The sequence below is a fragment of the Lynx rufus genome, unplaced genomic scaffold, assembly GCF_022079265.1.
Source record: "Lynx rufus isolate CCGP_SWC_20201006 ecotype Redwood Valley unplaced genomic scaffold, mLynRuf1.p SCAF_8, whole genome shotgun sequence".
Taxonomy (NCBI): Eukaryota; Metazoa; Chordata; class Mammalia; order Carnivora; family Felidae; genus Lynx; species Lynx rufus.
The window spans coordinates 23,337,872-23,362,119 of NW_025814896.1; the positions used below are offsets into that span (position 1 = coordinate 23,337,872).

At 44.7% G+C, this 24,248-nt stretch overlaps 1 protein-coding gene across 1 annotated transcript in view; it reads right to left on the reverse strand.

The window, feature by feature from the left end:
• Window positions 1-24,248, reverse strand: part of CNBD2 (cyclic nucleotide binding domain containing 2) — a 66,343-nt gene that overhangs the window by 25,260 nt on the left and 16,835 nt on the right. Inside the window, exons 4-9 of the mRNA XM_047068411.1 lie at window positions 22,354-22,491; window positions 19,862-19,915; window positions 15,276-15,439; window positions 9,520-9,676; window positions 8,622-8,773; window positions 5,898-6,036 (exon numbers count right to left, since the gene is read on the reverse strand). Coding sequence (XP_046924367.1) covers window positions 5,898-6,036; window positions 8,622-8,773; window positions 9,520-9,676; window positions 15,276-15,439; window positions 19,862-19,915; window positions 22,354-22,491 — 804 coding nt within the window. The remainder of the gene's footprint in view (window positions 1-5,897; window positions 6,037-8,621; window positions 8,774-9,519; window positions 9,677-15,275; window positions 15,440-19,861; window positions 19,916-22,353; window positions 22,492-24,248) is intronic.

The window sequence follows — 24,248 nt, forward strand, 5'->3', positions numbered from 1 at the left end:
GCCCCTCCCTGCTATCACCCTCCAGTGGCCATATTTGTGAACTACAGGGGTCGGGACCTCCCAGTCTCAGATGAATGAATGTTCTAGCAGCTGGCCTGGCAGGAAATGAAAATGGGACAAAAGAGCAGTCCCTTTAGAAAGGTCAGGTGCTTTTCAACTCCAGCCAGAGGGGGCCACATCACAATACAGCCTGGTGTTGCCTGATCTTCTGAATATTCAAAAGAAGCCAGAAATCCGAAATTTTATTTACAATCTTCACAATAACGATTAAATCAACTTTCAATAAAACACTGTAAAGGACAGATCAAACTCACCTACCAGCCAGGATGCTCCCTCCTTGCTGTCACTTTGTAACATCTGCATTATTTTTCTCAGAATGAAGTTCAAGAGCGCCTGCATTAGATTCACCCTCTACGTTTATTCAAATGCAGATGGCCAGGTTAATGAATAAGAATCTCTGGGGTCTGGCAGAAATTTGCCTTTTTAGGAAGTCCCCTAAATGTTCTTCATGCTTACTCAAATCTGGAAAAACTCTTTCCTTAAGTCAGAGTTCTCCACATTTAATGTGCATCAGAATCACCTGGAAGTCTTGTCAAGACAGATTACTGAGCCACCACCTCTGAGTTTTGGATTGAACAGCTCTTGGGTAGTCCTGAGAATCTGCATTGTTAGTAACTTCCCAGATGATACAGATGCTGCTGATTCAGTGACAATACTTAGAACCACTGAACTCGAGGATGAATGTGAACCGAGTAAATCTGGGCTAGACTCTCATCCTTATAACAGACTTTACGAGGTAAGTAGTTCATTCTGTCTTATGGACAAAGAAATGGAGGCTAACACAGACTAAGAACTTTCTGCCGGTCAAGATGTAATCATTTGATTAGAGCAAGTCTTGCAGATGTCAGGGAGGAGAAGGAATTGCAAAATACTCAGGCTGGCCTTCGGGGTTTGGCACTACCATTCTCTCTTCTAGGTTCTCCCTGCTCTCCTCACATGACCATCCTTTGGGTCAGATTCTGTGCGTCCAATCCCTTATAGTGTAGAGGCTGCAAGCCAAACACTCCCAAACATCTCCGAAGCCCCCTCGCACCTAAGAAGTGATTTCGGTTCCACTGCCCAGATGCACTTGGGCAAGGCTTGGTTTTGGACTGCAGGATATCTACTGTGTTTGTGGAGGCAGTGGCTACGGACGTGGCTTCCTGAATGTGGCAGGAGCAGCAGCACCTGTGACTGTCCAGTTCTGGACTCTGACTTGGGGTCACGTGGGGGTCATGTTCAGTTGAAGTTCTGTTCCTTCAGGCCTCCCCCTCACCAGTAAATCTGTTAGCCATTCAACATCCGGCAGTAACTCCCCTTCTGCTTATGTTAAGCTAGTCTTGACTCCCTACTCTAGGACTGAACCCAGAATTAACAACACAAACACACCCCTAGTGATAAGTTTAATAATCGGCTCTCTGGGAAAATGTATGCATGTCTATAAACCTTACTCTTATAAAGGGTGTGTTACACACAATTTAGAAATAATAAAATATACGGTACTCTTATTGAAAGTTCCTATATATAAGGGTGCCTGACTGGCTCAGTTGGTAGAGCATGAGGCTCTAGATCTCAGGGTCCTGAGTTCGAGCCCCACATTGGGTGTGGAGCCTGCTTAAAATAAAAATTTTTTAAAGAGGTTGCATATAGTCAATGGATTCTCACAGAAGACTGTTGTGGGCTCTGGCTGAATTCTTATAACCATGGCCAATCTATAGTCACAAGTCAACTGTGATTTGACAAATTAAGTTGCATCCAATCCATACTTCTCCCAATACATTTTTAAAAAGTCTTTTTTAGTGTCTATTTTTGAGAGACAGAGAGAGACAGAGTGCAAGTGGGGGAGGGGCACAGAGAGAGAGGGAGACACAGAATCCGAAGCAGGCTCCAGGCTCTGAGCTGTCAGCACAGAGTCTGATGCAGGGCTGGAATGCACAAACCACAAGATCATGACCTGAGCAGAAGTCAGATGCTTAACCAACTGAACCAGCCCCCCCGATATATTTAATATTATTAAGAATAGTTTGTAATCTACTGGCAAACTACTTCTCACCTTTGTATAAATTATGTTCATTAAATGGAAACCTTCTTTAGTTTTAGTGCTACGCATACCAGAATGTTGCTTGTTCATCAACAATGTAACTTCTCTGATGAATCTATGATGAATAGTTTATTTTAATTTTTTAAAGTTTATTTATTTATTCTGAGAGAGAGAGAGTGTGTGTGAGTAGAGGAGGGTAGAGATAGGGAAGGAGAGAATCCCATGTAGGCTCCACACTGTCTGTGCAGAGCCCACCGTGGGGCTCACTCTCACAAACCGTAAGATCATGACCTCAGCCGAAACCAAGAGTCAGATGTTTAACTGACTAAACCACCCAGGCACCCCTATGTAATTTCATTTTTAATAACTATTGTATTTATTACCTTGGAAAATTCCTGAAACTTAATCAGCTCTCACAGCCCAGTAAGAGCCAGCTCCAGCACACAACCAATCTTGCCCCCTTCTTTTGTTTAATTGTCCAATACTTCAAGGCTCAACTCCTGCCTCACCTCCTTCAGGAAGCCTTCCTTACAACCTCCAGCCTTAAGAGAGATTCCCCCTCTTGAGTCCCGAGGACTCAAAAAGTTTGTGCTAATCACTTGGTAGTTGGCAGAGACAATTTTGTCTCTGCTCAGAACCTAATGGAAGAGACATATAAACAGAGAGAAACAGTCTTTTCCATCTTCATATCCCTCCAGAGCATGAATCAACCTTCGCACAAACTCAACAAATGTCTGCTAGCTTAATATGAGCAACAGATATATGGGAGATACTAAAAGTTTGGATGGCCTTTCTTAAGGTATCTTAACTTCAACTGCCTCATTTGTAAACTTGGAATAATAATATCTTCCTCAGGAGCGCCTGGGTGGCTTAGTCGATTGAGCATCCAACTCTTGATTTTGGCTCAGGCCATGATCCCAGGGTCGCGGAATCAAGCCCTGCATTGGGCTCCACACTGAGCATGGACCCGCTTAACATCCCTCCCTCTCTCTCTCTCTCTCTGCCCCTCTCCCCTACTTGTGGACTCTCTCTCCCAAATTAATAATAATAATTATTATTATAATAAATATCTTCCTGATAGAGCTATAGTGAAATGGTACTATGTACACAGTTATTCATCAAAACACTGTTTGAAATGGCAAAAGATTGGGGCAACCTAAATATCCATCAATAAGGAACTGGTTAGATAAATTCAAGTACAAGCATACAGTGAAACCCTGCACAAGTGGTAAAAAAGAACAAGTGGGTTCTTTATGTACTGATATGGAACAATCTACAGAAACACTCTTGAAACAGCAAAGTGAAGAACAGCCTGCATAATACGATGTCATTTATGAAAACAAGGAAAAAATATACACATGCATTTGCCTCTATACACAAAGAATAGATGCAGGACAGACACATGAGAAAGCAGTGACAATGACTGTCTCTGGGGAGGAATACTGGGTGGCAGGGGGAAAGAGGTGAGAGGGAAACATTACTCTTTTAAACCTTTTGAATTTCAAACCATGTGCATGTATTACCTGTTCCAAAATAAACAAACAAAAATTAACAATACTAGTAGAACCCGTGGCACAGGAGCAAAGGGCCTCAAAAAAATGGTAGTTCTCATGGTGATCATGAAAACTACTGAGGGGTTGAGCAGAGTCAACAACTGACAGAAAGATCGACTCAAATTGCAAATCCCAGCTCCTGAGAAGAGCTTTGGATAGTCAGACAGATCTGTATTGAACCTGGCTTCTGCCCCTCATCGACTATGTGATCTTGGAGGAGCCACTTCACCTTCCTATGCCTCAGTTTCCACCTCTGTATGATGGGAATAGCAACACTACCAACCTCCACTGGGCTGCTGTGAGGCCAAAATGAAATAAAGCATTTGAAGCACACAACCTGGGACATAGTATGCACTCAATAAATGTTAGATTTTCTTTTTATTATCAACCAACACAGAAGTTGACACAAGACAAAAAGCAATTCACAAAAGACAAAATTCAGACAGTAAACAAACATGAGTAATCTCACTAGGAACCAGGAAAAATGTAAATTAAATCCTCAATAAGGTGGCATTATAAAATTGATGGGGCGCGTAGGTGGCTCTGTCGGTTAAGCATCCAGCTTTGGCTCAGGTCATGATCTCATGGTTCGGTTCGTGAGTTTGAGCCCTGCATCGGGCTCTGGGCCGACAGCTTGGAGCCTGGAACCTGCTTCAGATTCTGTGACTCCCTCTCTCTCTGCCCCTCCCCCGCTCGCACTCTGTCTCTGTCTCTCTCAAAAATAAATAAAACGTTAAAAAAAATGTAAAAGAAAATTGTTGAGGGGCACCTGGGTGGCTCAGTCATTTAAGTGTCCAACTCTTGATCTAGGCCCAGGTCTTGATCTCAGAGTCGTGAGTTCAAGTTCCACACTGGGCTCCACGCTGGGCATACTTTAAAAAAAAAAAAAAAAGACTTTTGAAAGAATGCCTGGCAAGTTTGGCAGAGGTGTGTGGCACTGGCAAAGGTGTGCACAGCGGAAGTTAGATAACGTGGATCTTTTTGGAGAGTAACTTGTTCCAAGATTCATAAAAATGATGATACCATGCAATTCTGCTTCTGAAAATCTACTCTGAGGTGATGAGCTCATGCGTGATTTCTTCCCTCTTTCCAGAACTCTGTTTTATGCTGTGGTCATATCACTTCTATAATTTAAAAATTATGATTTTATGTATTTATTTTTTTATTCTCAAGTTAGTCAACATACAGTGTAGTCTTGGCTTCAGGAGTAGAACCCAGTAATTCATCTCTTACATATGACACCTAGTGGTCATCCCAAAGAGTGCCCTGCTTAATGCCTGTCACCCATTTAACCCAGCCCCTCACCCCCAGCAATCTTCAGTTTGTTGTCTGTATTTAAGAGTCTCTTATGGTTTACCTCCCTCTCTGTTTTTATCTTATTTTTCCTTCCCTTCCCCTATGTTCATCTGTTAAGTTTCTCAAAATCCACATTAGTGAAATCGTATATTTGTCTTTCTCTGACTAATTTCGCTTAGCATAATACCCTCCAATTTCATTCACATTGTTGCAAATGGCAAGATTTCATTCTTTTTCATTGCTGAGTAGTATTCCATTGTGTATATATACCATATCTTCTTTATCCATTCATCAGTGGATGGACAGCTGGGCTCTTTCCATAATTTATTTATTTTTTTTTTAATTTTTTTTTAACGTTTATTTATTTTTGAGACAGAGAGAGACAGAGCATGAACAGGGGAGGGACAGAGAGAGAGGGAGACACAGAATCTGAAGCAGGCTCCAGGCTCTGAGCCGTCAGCCCAGAGCCCGACGCGGGGCTTGAACTCATGGGCCGTGAGATCATGACCTGAGTCGAAGTCGGACGCTTAACCGACCAAGCCACCCAGGCGCCCCGGTCCATAATTTAGCTATTGTTGGTAGCACTGCTATAAACATTGGGGTACATGTCCCCCTTCTAATCAGTAAAAATTATAATTTTTAAAACTCGCCTGGCATCACTAAGATTCAAGGGCCAAAATGCATAATTTAAGTATGTATCTGTATATAAATAAGCATGTATATGAACTTAAGGAGCAGGTACTCCTGTGGCCCTCTTTCTAATATAACAGCTGTGTGTCCCAAAGTTCACAGCAACCCTCGGAAGGAGGGAGGCCAAACGGTGTGGTATGCCTTTTGCAGCTAACACACAGAAGCTCAGAGAAGGAGGTGTTGCAGAACAGGGGTCAGACCCTGCCTGTGTGGCCACAGGACATTATACTAGGCATGCCTTCCCAAATTCCACCCCTCCCCCATCCTAGACCTCTCACCTTGCAGACAAACATGATGGAGGGTGATTCTATGAAGTCTTTTAAGACCAGCTGGCCATACGAGAACTTCTCCACCTTCCCCAGGGTTACGAGCTTCCAGAGCTTTTCATCAGACCACGACTCAAACAGATCCATCTTCCTGAGGGGAAAATCCTGTTAGAATTCATTGGCCCTCATCACAGAATGTGCCCTGCTCTCAGCAGTTTCCAGAAAGGGAACAAGTTGCCTTGCTCTCTTGCAAGTGCCCGAGGTGGAGGATTTTACTTGCCCTCCTGTTGCCTCCCCTGGCCTGTGGCAGCGCCCTGGGGTTCTCTCCTCTGCTCTGCTTCTCTTCCTTCCACTCTTCCCTCCAGGGGCTTCTTCCGGGCTCCATCACCTAACCTTGTACTCACTAGGCTAGTCTCATTACAAGCAACTGAGAGTTCCTCACTCCAGCTCACCTACTATTCTGCCTCCAGCCCAGCAGTCCTGACCTTACCTTTGGTTTGGGCAGCTCACTCCAGCTTCCTGCAGCCTATTAGCTTCAAATATTCCAGGCTGTGGCCAGTGAATGGGAAACGTCTGTACTCCCCTCTTTTTTTTTTTTTTCTATGACTGAAGGCCCACTCCACAGTGCCCCGCCTTTCCCTGAGCTCCTACACCACCAGTCAGGGGCTTGCCTTCCCTCACACACAGCCCCACAGGGGCTGCTAACAATCATCTCATATTTTCTCAGCTCCAACAAATTATGAGGCCAGAACTTGGATGACTCAGGCCTCATCAAGGGCACTGAGTTCCATCCACAACACCAAGGGGGAACAGGGACAGTGCCATGTCCAAAGAGGAAGGGTCTGGAGACACAGGAAGGAAAGCAGGGTCGCCACAGAGGGAACACCTATGGGGCCACACACTTCCCATAATCATCTCATTCAATCCTTACGATGATGTGGGAGAGATGAATCATTATCCTCACTTTACAGAGCAGGAGACTAAACTCAGAGAAGGGAGGTGACCCATCGTGGGTTACATGGTTAATAAGCCCAAGAGCTGAGATTGCAACTCAGCCCTATTCTTCAACTGTGTGAAGACAGGAAATGTTCCTCTCTGCAGGACCAAGTCCTCCCTTCGCAGGCCCCAGCCCCTCTTACAGCCCCTGCTCTCCCACTCCACTCCACCCCACGGGGCAGCCCTCTGCTCACCGCACTGTTCTAGAGGCGCACAACCCTACAGACTGTATTTTCAGGGCCAGTGCAGATACTTCATTTGATTTTCAGTCTTCTCCTAAAGACAAGTAACTAGAAATGATTAAGTGAGCACCTGCCTGTGCTTGGCACAATGACAACACGAGGGTTACCATGGTAAAGGTGCCAATCTGCCCTCACTGCCATAGTGCTTCCTGAGGGGTATATAAACTGTAAAGGTGGTACTATATGATCAAGGAGTACAGTTTGAGGGTGCCTGGGTGGCTCAGTCAGTTAAGCGTCTAACTTCAGCTCAGGTCATGATCGCACGGTTCATGAGTTTGAGCCTCACATCGGGCTCCATGCGGACAGCTCAAAGCCTGGAGCCTACTTTGGATTCTGTGTCTCCCTCTCTCTCTGTCCTTCCCCCATTTGTGCTCTTCTCTCTCTCTCTCTCTCAAAAATAATAAACATTTTTAAAAGATTATAAAGAAATACAGTTTGAGGGCTCCTGGGTTGCTCAGTCGGTTAAGCATCTGACTCTTGATTTGGGCTCAGGTCATGGTCTCACTATTGGTTGTGAGATTGCGCTCCATGTTGGGCTCTGCGCTAAGCATGAAGGAACCCCAAGGAACCTCAGGCTTGCTGAAAGCACACAGTGAGTCACACTTGAGTTAGCGCTAGAACCCAAGTCTCCAGAAGCAGACATCTATTGCTTTTGCAGCCAAGCATCAGGTCACCTTTTCCCCCAACTGTACCCTGATTTTATTTTGGGGGAAACTTCTTCTTGACTCTCAGACAATCAGAATGTCACTGACCCACGGATGATTCAAATGAAGCCAATCTGGTTCAGAAAGAACAAATCAGGGCCCCTGGGTAACTCAGTCAGTTAAGCGTCCAACTCTTGATCTTGGCTTGGGTCATGATCTCATGGTTCATGAGTTCAAGCCCTACATCAGGATCTGCGATAGTGAAGAACCTGTTTGAGATTCTCTCTCTCCTTCTCTCTGCCCCTCCCCCCAAGTGTGCTCGCTTGCACGCTCTCTCTCTCTCTCTCTAAAAAAAAAAAAAAAAAAAGAATTACAGTTTGACTGGGGCTTCAAAGAAACACAGGGTGTGATAGAAGCACTGTGGGGCACTCTCTCTATTCTTGGGTGAGCGTAGATGGGGTTGGTTAGTGAGGTGGGGCAGTGAAGCCCAGGGACTTGTGAATTGAACATCCGGAGGCTTGGTTTTCTTAGCTATAAACCAGAGAGAACAAGAGAAACAATGTCACAGGTAAAAAGCCTTGATACAAGGGGCTTAGCACCCTGCCTGGCCGAGCAAGTGCTCCGTACATGTTAGCTATTCTATTAGTACCATCCCACAAGGAAGGGATGTTTGCGCTGAGACCTGAAGGTATAGTAGCAGTTTGCTAGATGGAGAAGTTGGGTGGGAGGTGTCTCCTGTCTCAAGAGCATTCCAGACACAAAGAAAAGCACCCACTATTTCCCACTGGGCCTAGGGCAAAGTCAGGCACCTAATAAACACCCAGGGGGAAGATGTTGGCTGATGATGGGAGTACCTAAAAAATTCAAACCGATGCTGAGCATCCTTTTGGAATTCCTGATCCAGCTTATTAGCAAAGAAATCTTCTCTGTCGACAACCAGGAACTCTGTTTCTTCCATACAGACCACGGTGGCCCTCCTTACTGAAGGACTCATAAGGCCCAATTCCTGTTGGGTGAACACAGGCAAAGGCAACTGAGAGGCTACCTCTGGCTTTCTACTCATAGCCTTGCCCACCACCGCTTTCCTGCTTCCATCAGCCCCCAGAAATCTCTATTCCCCAGACTGCAGATTCCTGGCTGGCCTGTGCTCACTCCCCACCTCTAGAGGCCCATCCCCTCCCTCTTAATATGCTGCCTGTGGACAAAGAGGCAACAGGCTTGACCAGACCAGAGAGAGGAAGCTGGAGGAGCCTGACTAAGGGGTCACTGCATCCCTGTGTTGTTATACAGGAAACATATTCCTTTTTAAACATCACAGACGAAGGAGCCAGGCTTGGACATCACCTGGTCTAGTCAATGGGCAGGTGACAGGTTAAGGGCGCTGGGACCCACAACAGGGCATGACTCACACAGGGGAGAGGGCAGGACTGGGCCTGGCTGTTCTACCAAGAGTCCCGTCAAGGGGCGCCTGGGTGGCGCAGTCGGTTAAGCCTCCGACTTCAGCCAGGTCACGATCTCGCGGTCCGTGAGTTCGAGCCCCGCGTCAGGCTCTGGGCTGATGGCTCAGAGCCTGGAGCCTGTTTCCGATTCTGTGTCTCCCTCTCTCTCTGCCCCTCCCCCGTTCATGCTCTGTCTCTCTCTGTCCCAAAAATAAATAAACGTTGAAAAAAAAAAATTAAAAAAAAAAAAAAAAAAGAGTCCCGTCAAGCCCCCAACCCTGCCCCAGGAAAACAGACCTTTCCCTGTACTCACCCCAAAACAGTCGCCCTTGTGCAACAACGTTGGGTGGGGGTCCAGGAAGGCACTGCTGCCATCCTCATCCTCAGTCACTGCGACTGTGCCCATGTAGATGAAATAAAAGCTGTTGCCCCTCTGCCCCTTCTTGACCATCACACGTCTGCGACCAAACCTGAGAAAAGCCCAAAGCCAGTAGATCTAGTAGCAGCAGGGAGCCTGGTCCCCTGGGAGGAGCTCTGGCCTGCTTGTGCTCTTTGCTTTGGAGCATGAAGGCACAGACTGGACTAGAAGGGACCTCATAGCAGCCCAGGCCCAGCCCCATCAACCTTGACCTCTTCACTAATGCTCACCTAGTCGCCCGCCTCCATCAGACCGTAGCTTCCTGAGAGCAGAGCCTTTGTCAGACTGCTTAGACATACAGTAAATGCTCAGTGAACAGCAGTTGAATGAATAAATGAGCAAGTACTGAAAGTAATGAGTGAGTAGCTAAACGCTGAAGAGCAATGGCTTTCAAGTCAGACCTGGATCCAAGTCCTGATTCTGCCACTAGCTGTGTGACACTGGGCACTCATATTCTCTCTCTGAGCCTCAGTTTCTCATCTGTAAAATACAGCTGAACATACCTAGAAAAGGATAGACAGATGGGTCTTGTTATAACCCCTAAGAGCTCACTACACAATTGGAAACCATTAGGGTAGAGGTGCCCAGGTCCAGAGCAAACTGGGAGTTTTCTCCTAAGCTTAGAGGAGGAAATTTTCTGTATTTCAAACGTAAGTTCAAATTTCACTTCTTTCAAGATTCATTCATTTCCTTCATTCATTCAATAAATTAAATAAATACCAGCTGTGTCTATCAGGCACAGTGAAAAAGGACAGATTTTGTTCTGAAAATTATGGTCACGTACAGGGACTAAAGTTTAAAAATGCTTTAAGAGAGGTAAGCACAGACTAATTCAGAAGCATGGAGAAAGGGCATTTAACCCAGCTTAGGAAAGCCATGGCAGGCTCCAGGACAGTGTCTAGAGTCTTCCAGGTAGACAGAGAGATGAGAGAGTGTTCCAGGCAGAGGGACGACCATGTCCAAAGGCACAGAGGTGGCTGGAAGCAAGGCGTGTTCAAAGGAATAACAGTAAGCTCCATTAGAAAGGACAGTGGAAAACAGGGAGGTCAGGGGAATAGTGGGAGAGAAATTTGGCTGGGTCCAACCATAAGAGAGTACAAAAATTAGGCTAACTTTGGATTTTACCCAGAAGGTAATGGGGAACATTAAAGAGGAGGTGGCCCAGACAACAAAGACTAGATGGGAGAAGGCAGGCACATTCAGCTAGGAAATGACTTTGGGGACGAGAGAGCATGGCAGTGTTCTGCCAAGAACAGACTCCTGGAGCCAGAGCAGAAAAACCCTCAGAAACTGTCTAGCTCAACCTACATTATGTGGATGAGGGAAGTGGGGCCCAAGGAACCCCAGACTTGCTGAAGGCACACAGTGAGTCACACTTGAGTTAGCGCTAGAACCCAAGTCTCCAGAAGCAGACATCTATTGCTTTTGCAACCAAGCATCAGGTCACCCTTTCCCCCAACTGTACCCTGATTTTATTTTGGGGGAAACTTCTTCTTGACTCTCAGACAATCAGAGTGTCTGACCCATGGATGATTCAAATGTAGCCAATCTGGTTCAGAAAGAACAAATCAGGGCATCTGGGTGGCTCAATTGGTTAAGTGTCCAACTCTTGATCTTGGCTCGGGTCATGATCTCGTGGTTCACGAGTTCAAGCCCTACATCAGGCTCTGCGATAGTGCAGAACCTGTTTGAGATTCTCTCTCTCCTTCTCTCTGCCCCTCCCCCACTCATCCTTTTTCTGTCTCTCTCTCTCATTCCTTCCCTCCCTCCCTCAAAATAAATAAATAAACTTAAAAAAAAGAAAGAATGAATTAACAAACCCCAAGGCTGTGACTTGAAAGACCAGGAAGAAATATTCTCTTTCCCAAAGGACTGAGACTGGAAAGAGGAAAATTTGGAGCCATACTAATAGTAGCCATCTTGCTGCTGTAAAGGAGAGTCTAGCTGAGAAAGTGGTTTATGAGAATGCCGTGTGAGGTGGAGAGAGATAGACAGACACTGGGTCCTGGTGACACTAGGCCCCTGGATTCAGCTGAGTCGGAAGCTAGAGAGCTATCCCAGCACTTTTCAGATACATGAGTCACCGATGCATTCCCTAGGGCTGGGTTTTCTGTGACTTGCAACTGAAAGAATTCTGTCTGATCTGCTAATTTCCAGTCCTGAAAATAATCATTGGGGTGCATGTGCCCCTTCGAATCAGCATTTTTGTATCCTCTGAATAAATTCCCAGTAGTGCAATTGCTGGGTCATAAGGTAGTTCTATTTTTGATTTTTTGAGGAACCTCCACACTGTTTTCCAGAGTGGCTGCACGAGTTTGCATTCCCACCAACAATGCAGTGGGGTTCCCCCTCCACATCCTTGCCAACATCTGTTGTTTCCTGAGTTGTTAATTTTAGCCATTCTGACAGGTGTGAGGTGGTATCTCATTGGTTTTGATTCATATTTCCCTGATGATGAGTGATGTTGAGCATCATTTCATGTATCAGTTGGCCATCTGGATGTCTTCTCTGGAAAAGTGTCTATTCATGTCTTCTCCCCATTTCTTTACTGGATTATTTGTTTTCTGGGTGTTGAGTTTGGTAAGTTCTTACAGATTTTGGATACTAACCCTTTATCTAACATGCCATTTGCAAATATCTTCTCCCATTCTGTTGGTTGCCTTTTAGTTTTGTTGATTGTTTCCTCTGCTGTGCAGCAGCTTTTTATCTTGATGAGGTCCCAATGTTCATTTTTTATTTCCCTTGCCTCCAGAGACATATCAAGTAAGAAGCTGCTGTGGCCGAGGTCAAAGAGGTTGCTGCCTGTTTTCTCCTGTAGGATTTTGATGGTTTCCTGTCTTATATCTATGTCTTTCATCCATTTTGAATTTATTTTTGTGTATGGTATAAGAAAGTGGTCCAGTTTCATTCTTCTGCATGTTCCAGTTCTCCCAGCACCATTTGCTAAAGAGACTGTGTTTTTTCCATTCGATACTCTTTCCTGCTTTGTTGAAGATTAGTTGGCCATATACATTTGTGGGTCCATTTCTGGGTTCTCTATTCTGTTCCATTGATCTATGTGTCTGTTTTTGTGCCAATACCATACTGTCTTGATGATTACAGTTTGTAATATAGGCTAAAGTCCGGGACTGTGATGCCCAAGTTTTGTTTTTCTTTTTCAACATCACTTTGGCTATTCGGGATCTTTTGTGGTTCCATACAAATTTTAGGATTGTTTGTTCTAGCTCTGTGAAGAATGCTGGTGTTATTTTGAAATGGATTGCACTGAATGTGTCGATTGCTTTGGGTAGTATTGACATTTTAACGATATTTCTTCCTCCATTCTATGAGCATGGAATATTTTTCCATTTCTTTGTGTCTTCTTCAATTTATTTCCTAAGCTTTCTATAGTTTTCAGTGTATAGGTCTTTTACCTCGTTGGTTAGGTTTACTCCTAGGTATTTTATAGTTTTTGGTGCAATTGTAAATGGGATTGATTCCTTGATATCTCTCTCTGTTGCTTCAATTATTGGTATATAGAAATGCAGCCAATTTCTGTGCATTGATTTTACCTCCTATGAATTCATGTATCAGCTCTAGCAGTTTTTTGATGGAGTCTTTCGGGTTTCCATGTGGGGTGTCACGTCATCTGCAAAGAGTGAAAGTTTGACATCTTCTTTGCCAATTGATTTCACTCATATGTGGAATTTGAGAAACTTAACAGATGAACATAGGGGAAGGAAAGGAAAAATAAGATAAAAACAGAGAGGGAGGCAAACCGTAAGAGACAAATACAGAGAACAAAATGAGGGTTGATTGGGGGGGGTTAAATGGTTGACGGGCATTAAGGAGGGCACTTTTCAGGATGAGCACTGGGTGTCATATGTAAGAGATGAATCACTGGGTTCTACTCCTGAAGCTAAGACTACACTGTATGTTAACTAACTTGAGAATAAAAAAAAAATAAGAAAAGAAAAGAAAATATCAAGTAGCCAAAGACGACTTTAACATTGCACTGATCATTGCACTGATGAGGATACTGAGGCTCAGAAAGGTTAAGCAGCTCGCCTGAGGTCGCACCTCAGAGTGGCAGCTGCAGCATTAAATTACAGAGCTTCTACCTCCACCTCCATGATTCCTTTTCTTTGCATGACATGTTCTGCCTGCTATGGAATCTTACTTTAAGACAGTGGTGACTTGCTCTTCTTCACTGAGCTAGAACAAAGCAGATGGTTCCTTCTGCCTGAACGTTCTTGTCTTACACCTCTACTTGTCAAATATACCTACTCAAATGACACCTCTTCTCTGAATCTGCTTTGGCCAAGCCCGCTGGAGCGTTCCCTCCTCTCCTGGGCTTATTACCTGTGAAACAAATCCTGCGTGGGTCATAGTCACATGTGATTATGTGACCTGTGACCTCCACGAAGGAAGATACCAGGGCAAAGACCTCAAGTGTCTTCACATCCTAGATTTTTAAGACAGGCCTTACCTCAAATATTCTGCTGTGCTTCCCCTCTTAAGCCATTGAAATGCCTGAGAAAGACAATGTTTCCACACACACACCTCTTAGACTTTTCTAGTACCAGATATTTACATGGTGCTTTTTTGTGCCATGCATCCTTTGACAATCTGGTGAAGCCTTCACAGAAGCCTTTAAATATATAAAATAAAATACAGCAGAATTACAATTAAAAATTACCTTTTAAAATCCAAATTGTGGGGGCGCCTGGGTGGCGCAGTCGGTTAAGCGTCCGACTTCAGCCAGGTCACGATCTCGCGGTCCGTGAGTTCGAGCCCCGCGTCAGGCTCTGGGCTGATGGCTCGGAGCCTGGAGCCTGTTTCCGATTCTGTGTCTCCCTCTCTCTCTGCCCCTCCCCCATTCATGCTCTGTCTCTCTCTGTCCCAGAAATAAATAAACATTTAAAAAAAAAAAAATCCAAATTGTGGAATGGTATAGCAACCATTCCACATATTCAGTGCCATATTAAGGCACTGAATAACCAGATCTAGCAGCAGATCTAATTACTACTGTAATTTCAAAGAGGTGAGGAATATAAATTATTTTTTGAGAAACCTGCAGTAACATGAATGTGTAATATTGGTGATTTCTTTTGGAGAAAAAGTCATGGGAATAGGTAATACTGTAGTGGTTCATTACATACATCCATGACTGAAGGAAATGATACATTTTAGTTAGGGATTAATGAAAACAGATACAAGTTTTTTTCTTATCCAAGTTCACACACTCTTACCCTAGGTTCCTATCTGGACATAAGACAATCACCTGTGATCCATTGTGGCTTTTAGGGCTTGGATTTGAGTCTCAGCTCTACTCCCTAATACGTGGGTGACAGAGCATGAGTCATTCTTACTACCTGAACCTGTTTCCTCATCTGAAAAAGGAGGGAATTGGACCAGATCCTTTCTGAGGTTCCTATCAAAGCCTTGCCAGATTCAGTGGCTCCTTAATTCTGGTAGACTCTCAGTAAATGAAGGAGATCAACTGTGCCACAAGAGTACCAAGGAGCACTAAGGTGAACTGACAGACAGCACTGAACTGACAGACACGGCTGAAATGCCATGGAGACGCTGAGAGACCTGCCATGGCCTTGTCAGGAAGGCTCTTCCTGCCCAGCTCGGCACAGGTGCCAAGGGGTGTGCCCCTCACTAACCGTTCAAAGCGCATGACTCTGGCCAGGAGCAGCTGCAGGGGCTCTGAGTAGTTGCGGTAGCTGTTCAGAACCTGCAGGAGGTTATAGAGGGCCTGGATCTCAGGCTCTGTCCTCCAGGAAGGCAGCTTCTGCATGATCTGAATGGCCCTTGGAGGAAGGTGACCCTGGGAAGAGAGGGCCAGAGTGACACACAAGACCTAGCAGAATGCCCCAGGGGCCAGTGGGCAACTCCCCACACTCCTGCTTTTTATGCTTTCCCACCCCCGATACAATAGTGGCTGACACGTAATGAGTGCTTACTGTGTGCCCAGCATCAGGGTATGCATCTTACATGCACCATCTAACTGCACCTTTGCCCAGCCCAAGAAATGAGGCACAATTACTATTCGCATTTGACAGATAAAGACACTCGGGCAGGATCATAAGCTAGATCTGCTACATGCCCATGCCCGTATCTGCAACTCCAACTATACTGCCTGTGCCGTTCAGTGACCACTCCAAGTCAATATGGGGCTCCTGGGCTCCAGAGGCCTCTAGCATACGCATACTGCAGTCAGGGGAGACCTCCCTCGCCTCAGCCTATATCCTAGCATGCTATAGGAGACTAAGGAATAAAGAGAACCCACAGAAACTAACCCTGGTGAACCAGGACTCATGGACCAGAGGGCAGACAGATCTACCCATTCACCCACCACTCCCACCTGCTGGGAAAGTGGTACTTGAGTTGTTAACACCCCTTCTGGTTGTCCATTGCCCTTAGCATAAAATCTTAACTCCATACCCTAGCCGAGGGGCCCCACATGGTCTGACTCCCTACCTTCCCTACTCCTCACAAACTCACCTCCTGCCTCTCTCCTGTGTTCTCCAGTCTCTAGCTTTCTACCCATCTCCTGCAGGTGCCAAGCTCACTTCTGTCCTGTGGTCCTTGCTTGGGTTGTTTCCTCTGTCTGGAATGTCCTTCTCCCGGATTTTCACATGGCTGCTTCCTCCTTTTTATTCAGTTCTCAGCTCCTATGTTACCACATCCTCAGGGAGTCCCTAATGGATCATTTGACCTAAAATAGTAGGCCCCCTTCCCAGCAGTCTGTAGTCTCTGAATCATTTCTTTCAAAGCAATTAATACTTTGTGAAATGACCTTATTCCTTTTTGTTAATGTTGTTTATTATCTGTCATTTCCCCTTCCTACACACACACACACACACACACACACACACACACACACCCTGCCTCACTCACTCTAGAACTGCACTATCCAATATGGTGGCCATTAGCCACATGTGTGGCTATTTAAATTTAAACTAAATTAGATTAAAAAAATAAGTTCCTCAGGGGACACCTGAATGGCTCAGTTTATTAACCGTCCAACTCTTGGTTTCAGCTCAGGTCATGGTCTTGTGGTTTAGTGGGTTCAAGCCCCATGTCAAGCTCTGCACTAGCAGCACAGAGCCTGCTTGGGATTCTCTATCTCCGTCTCTCTCTGCCCCGCCTCCACTCACATTGTCTCTGTCTCTCTAAAAATAAACTTAAAAAAAAAAAATAAACTTAAAAAAAAAAAGTTCCTCAGTCACACTAGCCACAAGGGCTATATGTGTCTGCTAGCTACTATACAGGACAACACAGACAACTGAATGCTTCCATTATCTCAGAAAGTTCCATTGGATATAGGTGTTCTAGAATACAAGCCCCAATATAAACACGATAGTGGCTTCATCTATCTTATTTACCCCACTCTAGAATAATGCCTCACAGGTAGTAGGCACTCAACAAAATAAAAATAAAAATTTATGGAAAGAATGAATGTAAGAAGACTTACATAAACGTAGTTGTCACAGAAGCCAAAAGAAAGTGGGACATGATGAGTTCTGGACCATAGATCTGAAGCCTTGCATGTTCACACACAAGGGCAGTGTTTCTCAGTGATTAATAATGCACAGGCTCTGGTGCCAGGTACCTGGGTTTGAACCTTGGCCTGCTCCTTCCTAGCTGTGTGTCCTGGGACAAGTCACTTCTCTCTGAGCCTTCCCTATCTGAGAACAGCAGAACCTAACTGTATAAATAGCAGAGCTAATACATGTAAAGGGCTTACAATAGGCCCAGCTTCCAGTGAGGACTATGGAAGTGTTGGCCATTTTTAAGGTCTGAATCCAATCTTCTTCCTTCCTAACCCTCTTTTGCTATCAATAACCCACTGAGATTTCTCTACAGGGTTCATTTATGACAAAACACAGATCCCTCTGCTTTCTATGAACAGAACTGATTCTCTGGGCCCATGAGGGGCCCTAATTCTTTTAGGAAATCTCTCTTGCCACACCCAGTCTTCAGAGACTCCCTTCTCTGGATTCCTATAAAACTGATTCTGTTATTTAACTTGCCAGGTAAGTTACCTCACCTTAATTTCTACTTAGCTCCTTGAGGATCGGTGGGGATGTTACACCGCCTAGTATCCCCACAACCAAACACAGATCTAAACTTAGACCTCAAGGGGTGCCTGGGTGGCGCAGTCGGTTGGGCGTCCGACTTCAGCCAGGTCACGATCTCGAGGTCCAGGAGTTCGAGCCCCGCGTCAGGCTCTGGGCTGATGGCTCAGAGCCTGGAGCCTGTTTCTGATTCTGTGTCTCCCTCTCTCTCTGCCCCTCCCCCGTTCATGCTCTGTCTCTCTCTGTCCCAAAAATAAATAAACGTTGGGAAAAAAAAATTAAAAAAAAAAACAACTTAGACCTCAAAAAAAAAAAAAAAAGAAAAGAACAGAAAAGAAAAGAGAAGAGAAGAGAAGAGAAGAGAAGAGAAGAGAAGAGAAGAGAAGAGAAGAAAAAAAGTCTGGGGAAAAGGGAGTATAATTCAAACAGGGCTGGGGAGACTTGGGTCCTACCTGCTTCTAGGGGTTCACAGCCTCCCTTGCTTCAGGCCAGCTACACCTCATTGTGTTCCTCTAGCATACAGGAAGGATTAAGGAAAAAAAAGAGGGACTGCCCATAATCCCACCACCCAGATTTAGCCATTAACATCTGGCATACTCATTTCTGGCCTTTTTCTTATGTATAAATAAAAATTTTGAAAATAACACTAGTTTTCCATTAAAAATCAGAACAATATACATGCTTACAGTCTCCTTTTACCGTACCACCTCCAATCCAAATCTGCTCTCCACCACCAGGGTTTGCCCTTTTTATGTATTAATATATACTTATGCATATACATACAGCCACAGTATAGAGGGTTACAGTATAGAGGGTTGCTTTATTTTTTATTTACATAAATGTCAGACTTCAGATATGGTTTCTGCAACTTGCTTTTTCCCCCAATTTTTTTCACTATGTTTTTGAAATGTACCCATTGTTTCCAATGTCTCACAACCACTATAATAAACAAGTCTATGATTTTAAGGCTCTATGAGTTATGTAACCATCACCGCAATTGATTTCAGAACCAGTTCATCACTCCATAAAGAAAACAAGTGCCCATTAGCAGTCAGTCACTCAAAGGGCAGGTTTATGTAATCAGAGCCAGAGTTAGATAACTCCTAGAGGAAGCTGAGAGGCCCTGCCTATACAATGGATGTTTTCCTTTGTGCCCTCTTCTCTCTCTCTACTGCCCTGCACAGAACTGCCTCCATCTTTGGAATTTTGTGGCTCTCAGAGTTTCTCCTGCCTCAAGAGTAAAGCTTGGATAACCGTCAATGTCCAGTGTCAGACACTGGCCAGTCTGGAAAGTTGGAAAAAAACAAACAAACCCAGAATTTGGTTGACTTAACATCAGGGGGCATGAGAAAGTAGATCATGCCCAGGAGAAACAGGCAACAGAAGCCGTACCCTGGCTCCAAGGAGGGAGAGGGGGAGAGAGTGGCCCAGGTGGTCCTGATACCAGTTACAAAACTATTGTCTTCCCATCCCTGAGAGAAAAACCAACATGGCTACCCCAGGCCAGGGTCAAGTCAGGTCTCACTGGTAAGAACTTCAAATCCTTCCTATAAATAGGTAGACCCCTTTAAAATTTAAATTAAATTAAAATTTTTAATTTAATATCCAAGATTTGGTGGGAAGAAACTGGGAAGATAACAATTCTTGAAATTCAGAGAACAAGTCACATGTCCAAAGCCTCACCCAGATATGAGTCATTCACTCCCCAGAATGGCCATCTGATACCCATGTGGGAGACAGTTGTACCCAGTGTCTCTCAGAAAACTTGAAAGAGTCAGAATTCACACATAAGCCTGGGCTTTTCCCACCACCCTGATTATTTCTCCTCTGCCTGGAGCTCTCACAGCCTCTGCTTTGCCTTTGGCTGTGTGTCCACAGGTCCAAGTACAGGAGCTCTTCCCTGCTGGTTCTGCTCAGCTTCTAAGGCAACAACAGGTTCAGGGGAGGGGCGGGATTCACAGCCTTGGAAAGTCAGGACTGGGATCTTGGGATCACTGAGATCAGCTAGTTTATAGTTGAGGAAACTAAGAGGCTAGCTCAGGATGACACACTGGCTTGGTGGCAGAACCTGGACTAAACCCAGCTGTCCTGATACTCAGCCCAATGCTACTTCCAGGCCATCATGCAGAAAGAAAATTCCCAGCCAGCAAGGTCAGAGTTATACATACCTCCTCTGCAACAAAGTCCATGGTATCAAATGTGATTCGGCCTTGCTTCCTTTTCTGGGGGGAAAAAAAAGGAATGAAGAAGAAGAAAGAGAATCAGCAAGAGTGCTCCTAAAATCTTGCACTTAAACCCTCCTGCGTCCCCATCCCCATGGTGGTCAGGAAGCCACAGGAACCCTTTTACCAGCTGGCCCTCTCATGTCTACCTCAAAGGCCCAAATTCAGACCCAGACTTAGGCCCAGAATTGACAATGTGTCATTGTAAATATGGGCTGGGGGAGGATAAAGAGAGGAAGGATGGAAAGAGAAAAGAAAGAGGGGGAAAGAAGCAAATGGGAAAGTGGAGAGGGACAAAAAGGGATAAAACGGAGGCACCGATGAAGCCAATCTTCACCAAGTGCCTATAAGGAGCCAAGCATGTGCTTCTTCCTTATTTATTCCATTTCATCATCAGGACAAAGCAGGTATTACTGAGCTCCATTTTGAACTCGAGGTGAGTGAAGGAACCTTCCCAAGGATCACACACTGAGTATACAGTCTTCTTCTAGAATATGGCCAGGAGGAGGAGGTGTAAGAGATCTTAGGCATGAACCAACCCAACTCTATCTCCTAATGGATGCAGGGGAGCTGTGGAAAGGTAGAGGAAGAGGCAGAGAGAAGGGGAAGGATATGTTAGGAGCAGCTGGGGAGAAGGAAAGGGACAAACAAGGCCCTGACCACCATCTGAGCCAAACCAGGACCCTCACCCATCTGTCTAGGTAGGCATACCTCAGGTCCTCCCCACCCAACTGCCCCATATATAGCTTGTGTACCTGTATGGTGCTTCTCAAGAAGGCCAGTGAAGGAAAGCAGTGGTACTCAGAAAGATATGAATTCACATGCTCTGATGAAAACTGGTCTCTCTACCCAACCCTACACTCCGGCCCCCCAGCTCTCTGCCCATTGCACATATGACTCCCATAGGCTGCCGTTGAGAGGCTTCTGCTCTGCTCAAGGCCACCCTGCCTAGGCAATGTTGTTTGGCTTCACACTCCCCCAATGACAAGACTGATTTGGGTCTTCAACTTCCAAATGCCCAGGCACCAGCTCAAGTCTTCTGGTAAACCAGACTCCTGTTACCACTGCATGATGACACCCTGAGTCAGAATGTCCTTCCTGACAGCAAACCTGTCTCTCAGGTTCCAATTCTTCCACTCCATCCCCTCCCAACTTATGGCCCAACCACAGGGCAGAATCTGGCTGCAGACTCCGTTGGTTTGGCCAGAATAATGTCTTTAAAATATATGAATTTGAGGGGCACCTGGGTGGCTAAGTTGGTTGAGCTTCCAACTGCAGCTCAGGTCATGATCTCACAGTTTGTGGGTTGTCCCTCCCCTCCCCGCCCTCAAAAATAAATATTAAAAAAAAATAATATATGAATTTGAGTATCTTTAGATAGGGCATTCTCTTCCTTTCTGCAGACCCAGAGGCCCCAACTCCCTGCTACATCTTAAACTCAGCCCCACATACCTGCTGGCCCCTTCAAGACCAATCTAAGACTGCATTTCTTTCACTCATCAGCACTGCCCATACCCCTCTCCTTCAGAAACCATTTGGGGCAAATTCTTGGACTGAATCACTGGGTGGAGTTAGGAAGCAGGGCTGAATCTAGTCACTCTAGGCACAAAAGGAAAATGGGCAGAGTTCATCCAGGGATTGGGAAAAACTTTGGAGTCCTGGATGGTAATGAAGACACCTTTGGGAATCCAGAACAGGTTAACAGAAGGTGATCAACTTTTCTGAGCTAAAAAGGGCACATGAGATATCACTGGCATAAACTGCAACCTTCTAGAAAATCTAGACAGCATGGTCTCCAGAGTGAGCAGGGCCATGCATGTGTTCCCTTGTTTAAATGGGGGGGGACAGGAAAGAAGATAGAGAAGATGAACAGTGGTGGGCATTCAGAAAACCTGGACTCTAATGAGACTTCTGGATTTCTCTGGCTCCTTTGATTCCCGCTGATATGGAGATAGCTTCTTCCCCACTCCGGATGTTTCTTTCTACATGGAGGTAGTTGCGCTGGTAGAACACTACCGGCCCCTTTCTTGCACATTGAGAAGGAGCGACTTAAACTCCTTGGTGAATTTTGGAAAGAAAAACTGGGTGTGATCATTACTTCTCTGTCCCTCTGAGCCCACATTCTGCTCTGTCCTCCTCTGTTGTGAATGTGGGGCAGGAAGTCCTGGTCCCACAGTGGAGGCCTGCCTTGGTCCAGCACTGTCTCTGGGCACATAAGGTTGTCTAATTTGGGGATGTAGTTCTAGGTCATCTTCTCACTTGATGATATAAGTCACTTCCCAATAGAAGTCCCATTGTTAACAAAAGTGACAGTTGGGTCTCCTATCTGTTTTTCCCTTTGTCTTCTGTTGGTTCAGAATATGGACTAGGAAGTGGGGTGCTATTTATTGGACCCCCCCCCTTAAGCCCTCATAATCCTGCCAAGGCCAGCTGCTTACATCCCAGAAGGAAAAGATAGGGTGCTTTCTGTGAGGAGTCTCAATGATCTGATATTCCCGAAATCCCCCAAGGCCTTGGCGGAACATTTTACACACTCGGATCATCACAATGATATCCTTGGTGAGCCGGTACAGCCCCTGTGGAAACAAAACAAACAAGATCATAGAAACCATTTGTTTTTAACAGCCACCAGCACGCTGGACATTGCTAACAAGGTGAGATGGAAGAGTGGTGTGCCAGAGCCATGGTTATGTTTTCGGAAAGTTTTCAAGCCTGTTCAAATCATGTTGGTAGCCCAAAAATGGCCACAGCGGGGAGTATTTATGCCGCAGAAACAGATAACTACTACAAATGGGGGCACCTCCCTCCCCAAGAGCTGGTCATGTAAAATATTCACCAACCCAGCTCTAGTTATATACCAAGTCCTTCACTTTGGCCCAGAAAACAGCACAAATAACAGTAGGGTACAGTGATGCAAAGAGCTTGTATTTTGGAATTAGATGGATCTGAGGAAAGAACAGTCAAGCAGATGCAACATTGCTGGCTTTGAAGACAGAGGAAGGGGGCCGTGAGCCAAGGGATGTAAGTAGTCTCTAGAAGTTAGGAAGTCCAGGAAATGCATTCTTCCCTAGACTCTCAAGAAAGGAATGCATCCCTGTTGATACATGGATTTTAGCCCAGGGAGACCCATGCCAGACTTCCAGCCAATGTAAGATAATATAATCTGTATTAAGCCACTAAACTGTGCGATATGTTTTTTTTTAAGTTTATTTATTTATTTTGAAAAAGACAAAGACAGCCCAAGTGGAGGAGGGGCAGAGAGAGAGGGAAAGAGAGAGAATCCCAAGCAGGCTTTGTGCTGCTGGTATAGAGCCCAACTCAGGGTTCAAACTCATGAAACCGTGAGATCATGATGTGACCCAAAACTAAGAGTTGGACGCTTAACTGACGGAGCCGCCCAGGCACCCCTAAATTGTGTGACATTTTAGTTAACAGAAGCGATAGGAAACTAATATAATCACTCATCCAAGCTGGGCCATCGATTCCACGCATTCCTTGAACCTGGGAATTTGGAATTGGAACTGAGAACAAATCAGACTCTTTATCCCAGTATGAATTTGGGAGTAAGGGCAGTCACCCTCTGCCTGCCAAGTAAAAATACAGGGCATAGGGAAACAAGTTCAACACCACAGAGACAAATCCAGAATGTGAGGCAATCTACAAGTCAACTAACCCAGTTTCTTAAGAGACATACAAATAAATGTAAAGCATGAACCTTGATTGGACCCTGATTCATAATAACAAGCTGTAAAAGCCATTATTTAGGGACAAATAAGGAAATTGAATATGACTAGAGATTAGATGATATTAGGGAATTAGTGTTAATTTTCTTAGTATTATAGTGACATTGTAATTATGTCTTTATTTTTAAGAAGTGTCATAAAAATGCATCTTCCTCTCAAATGATTCAGCAAACACACACCTATGCACAAACACAAACACAAATATGTACAGTCAATGTGGCAAAATGCTGACTGTTAGATCTAAGGGGTGATTATTACTTATACTGCAACTTCTGTGCTTGAAAATTTCTATAATTAAACAAATTCAAAAGCTAAAAACTTTTATTAACTTCTGTTAATAAGGACATAATAAATAAAATGAAAAGACAAACTGAAGACTGGAATATATTGGCCATGCACATAATCAACAAAGGATTACTATCCAAAATTACAAAGAATAGCTATTACAAAAAATTACTATCCCAAACTGTTTTTTAATTTTAAAGAATTCTATAAATCAAAGGAAAAATACATATAACCCAAAAGAAAAATGAACAAAGGATATGAATAAGTAATGCAAAAGGAAAACTCAGATTACCTGTAAGTAATGA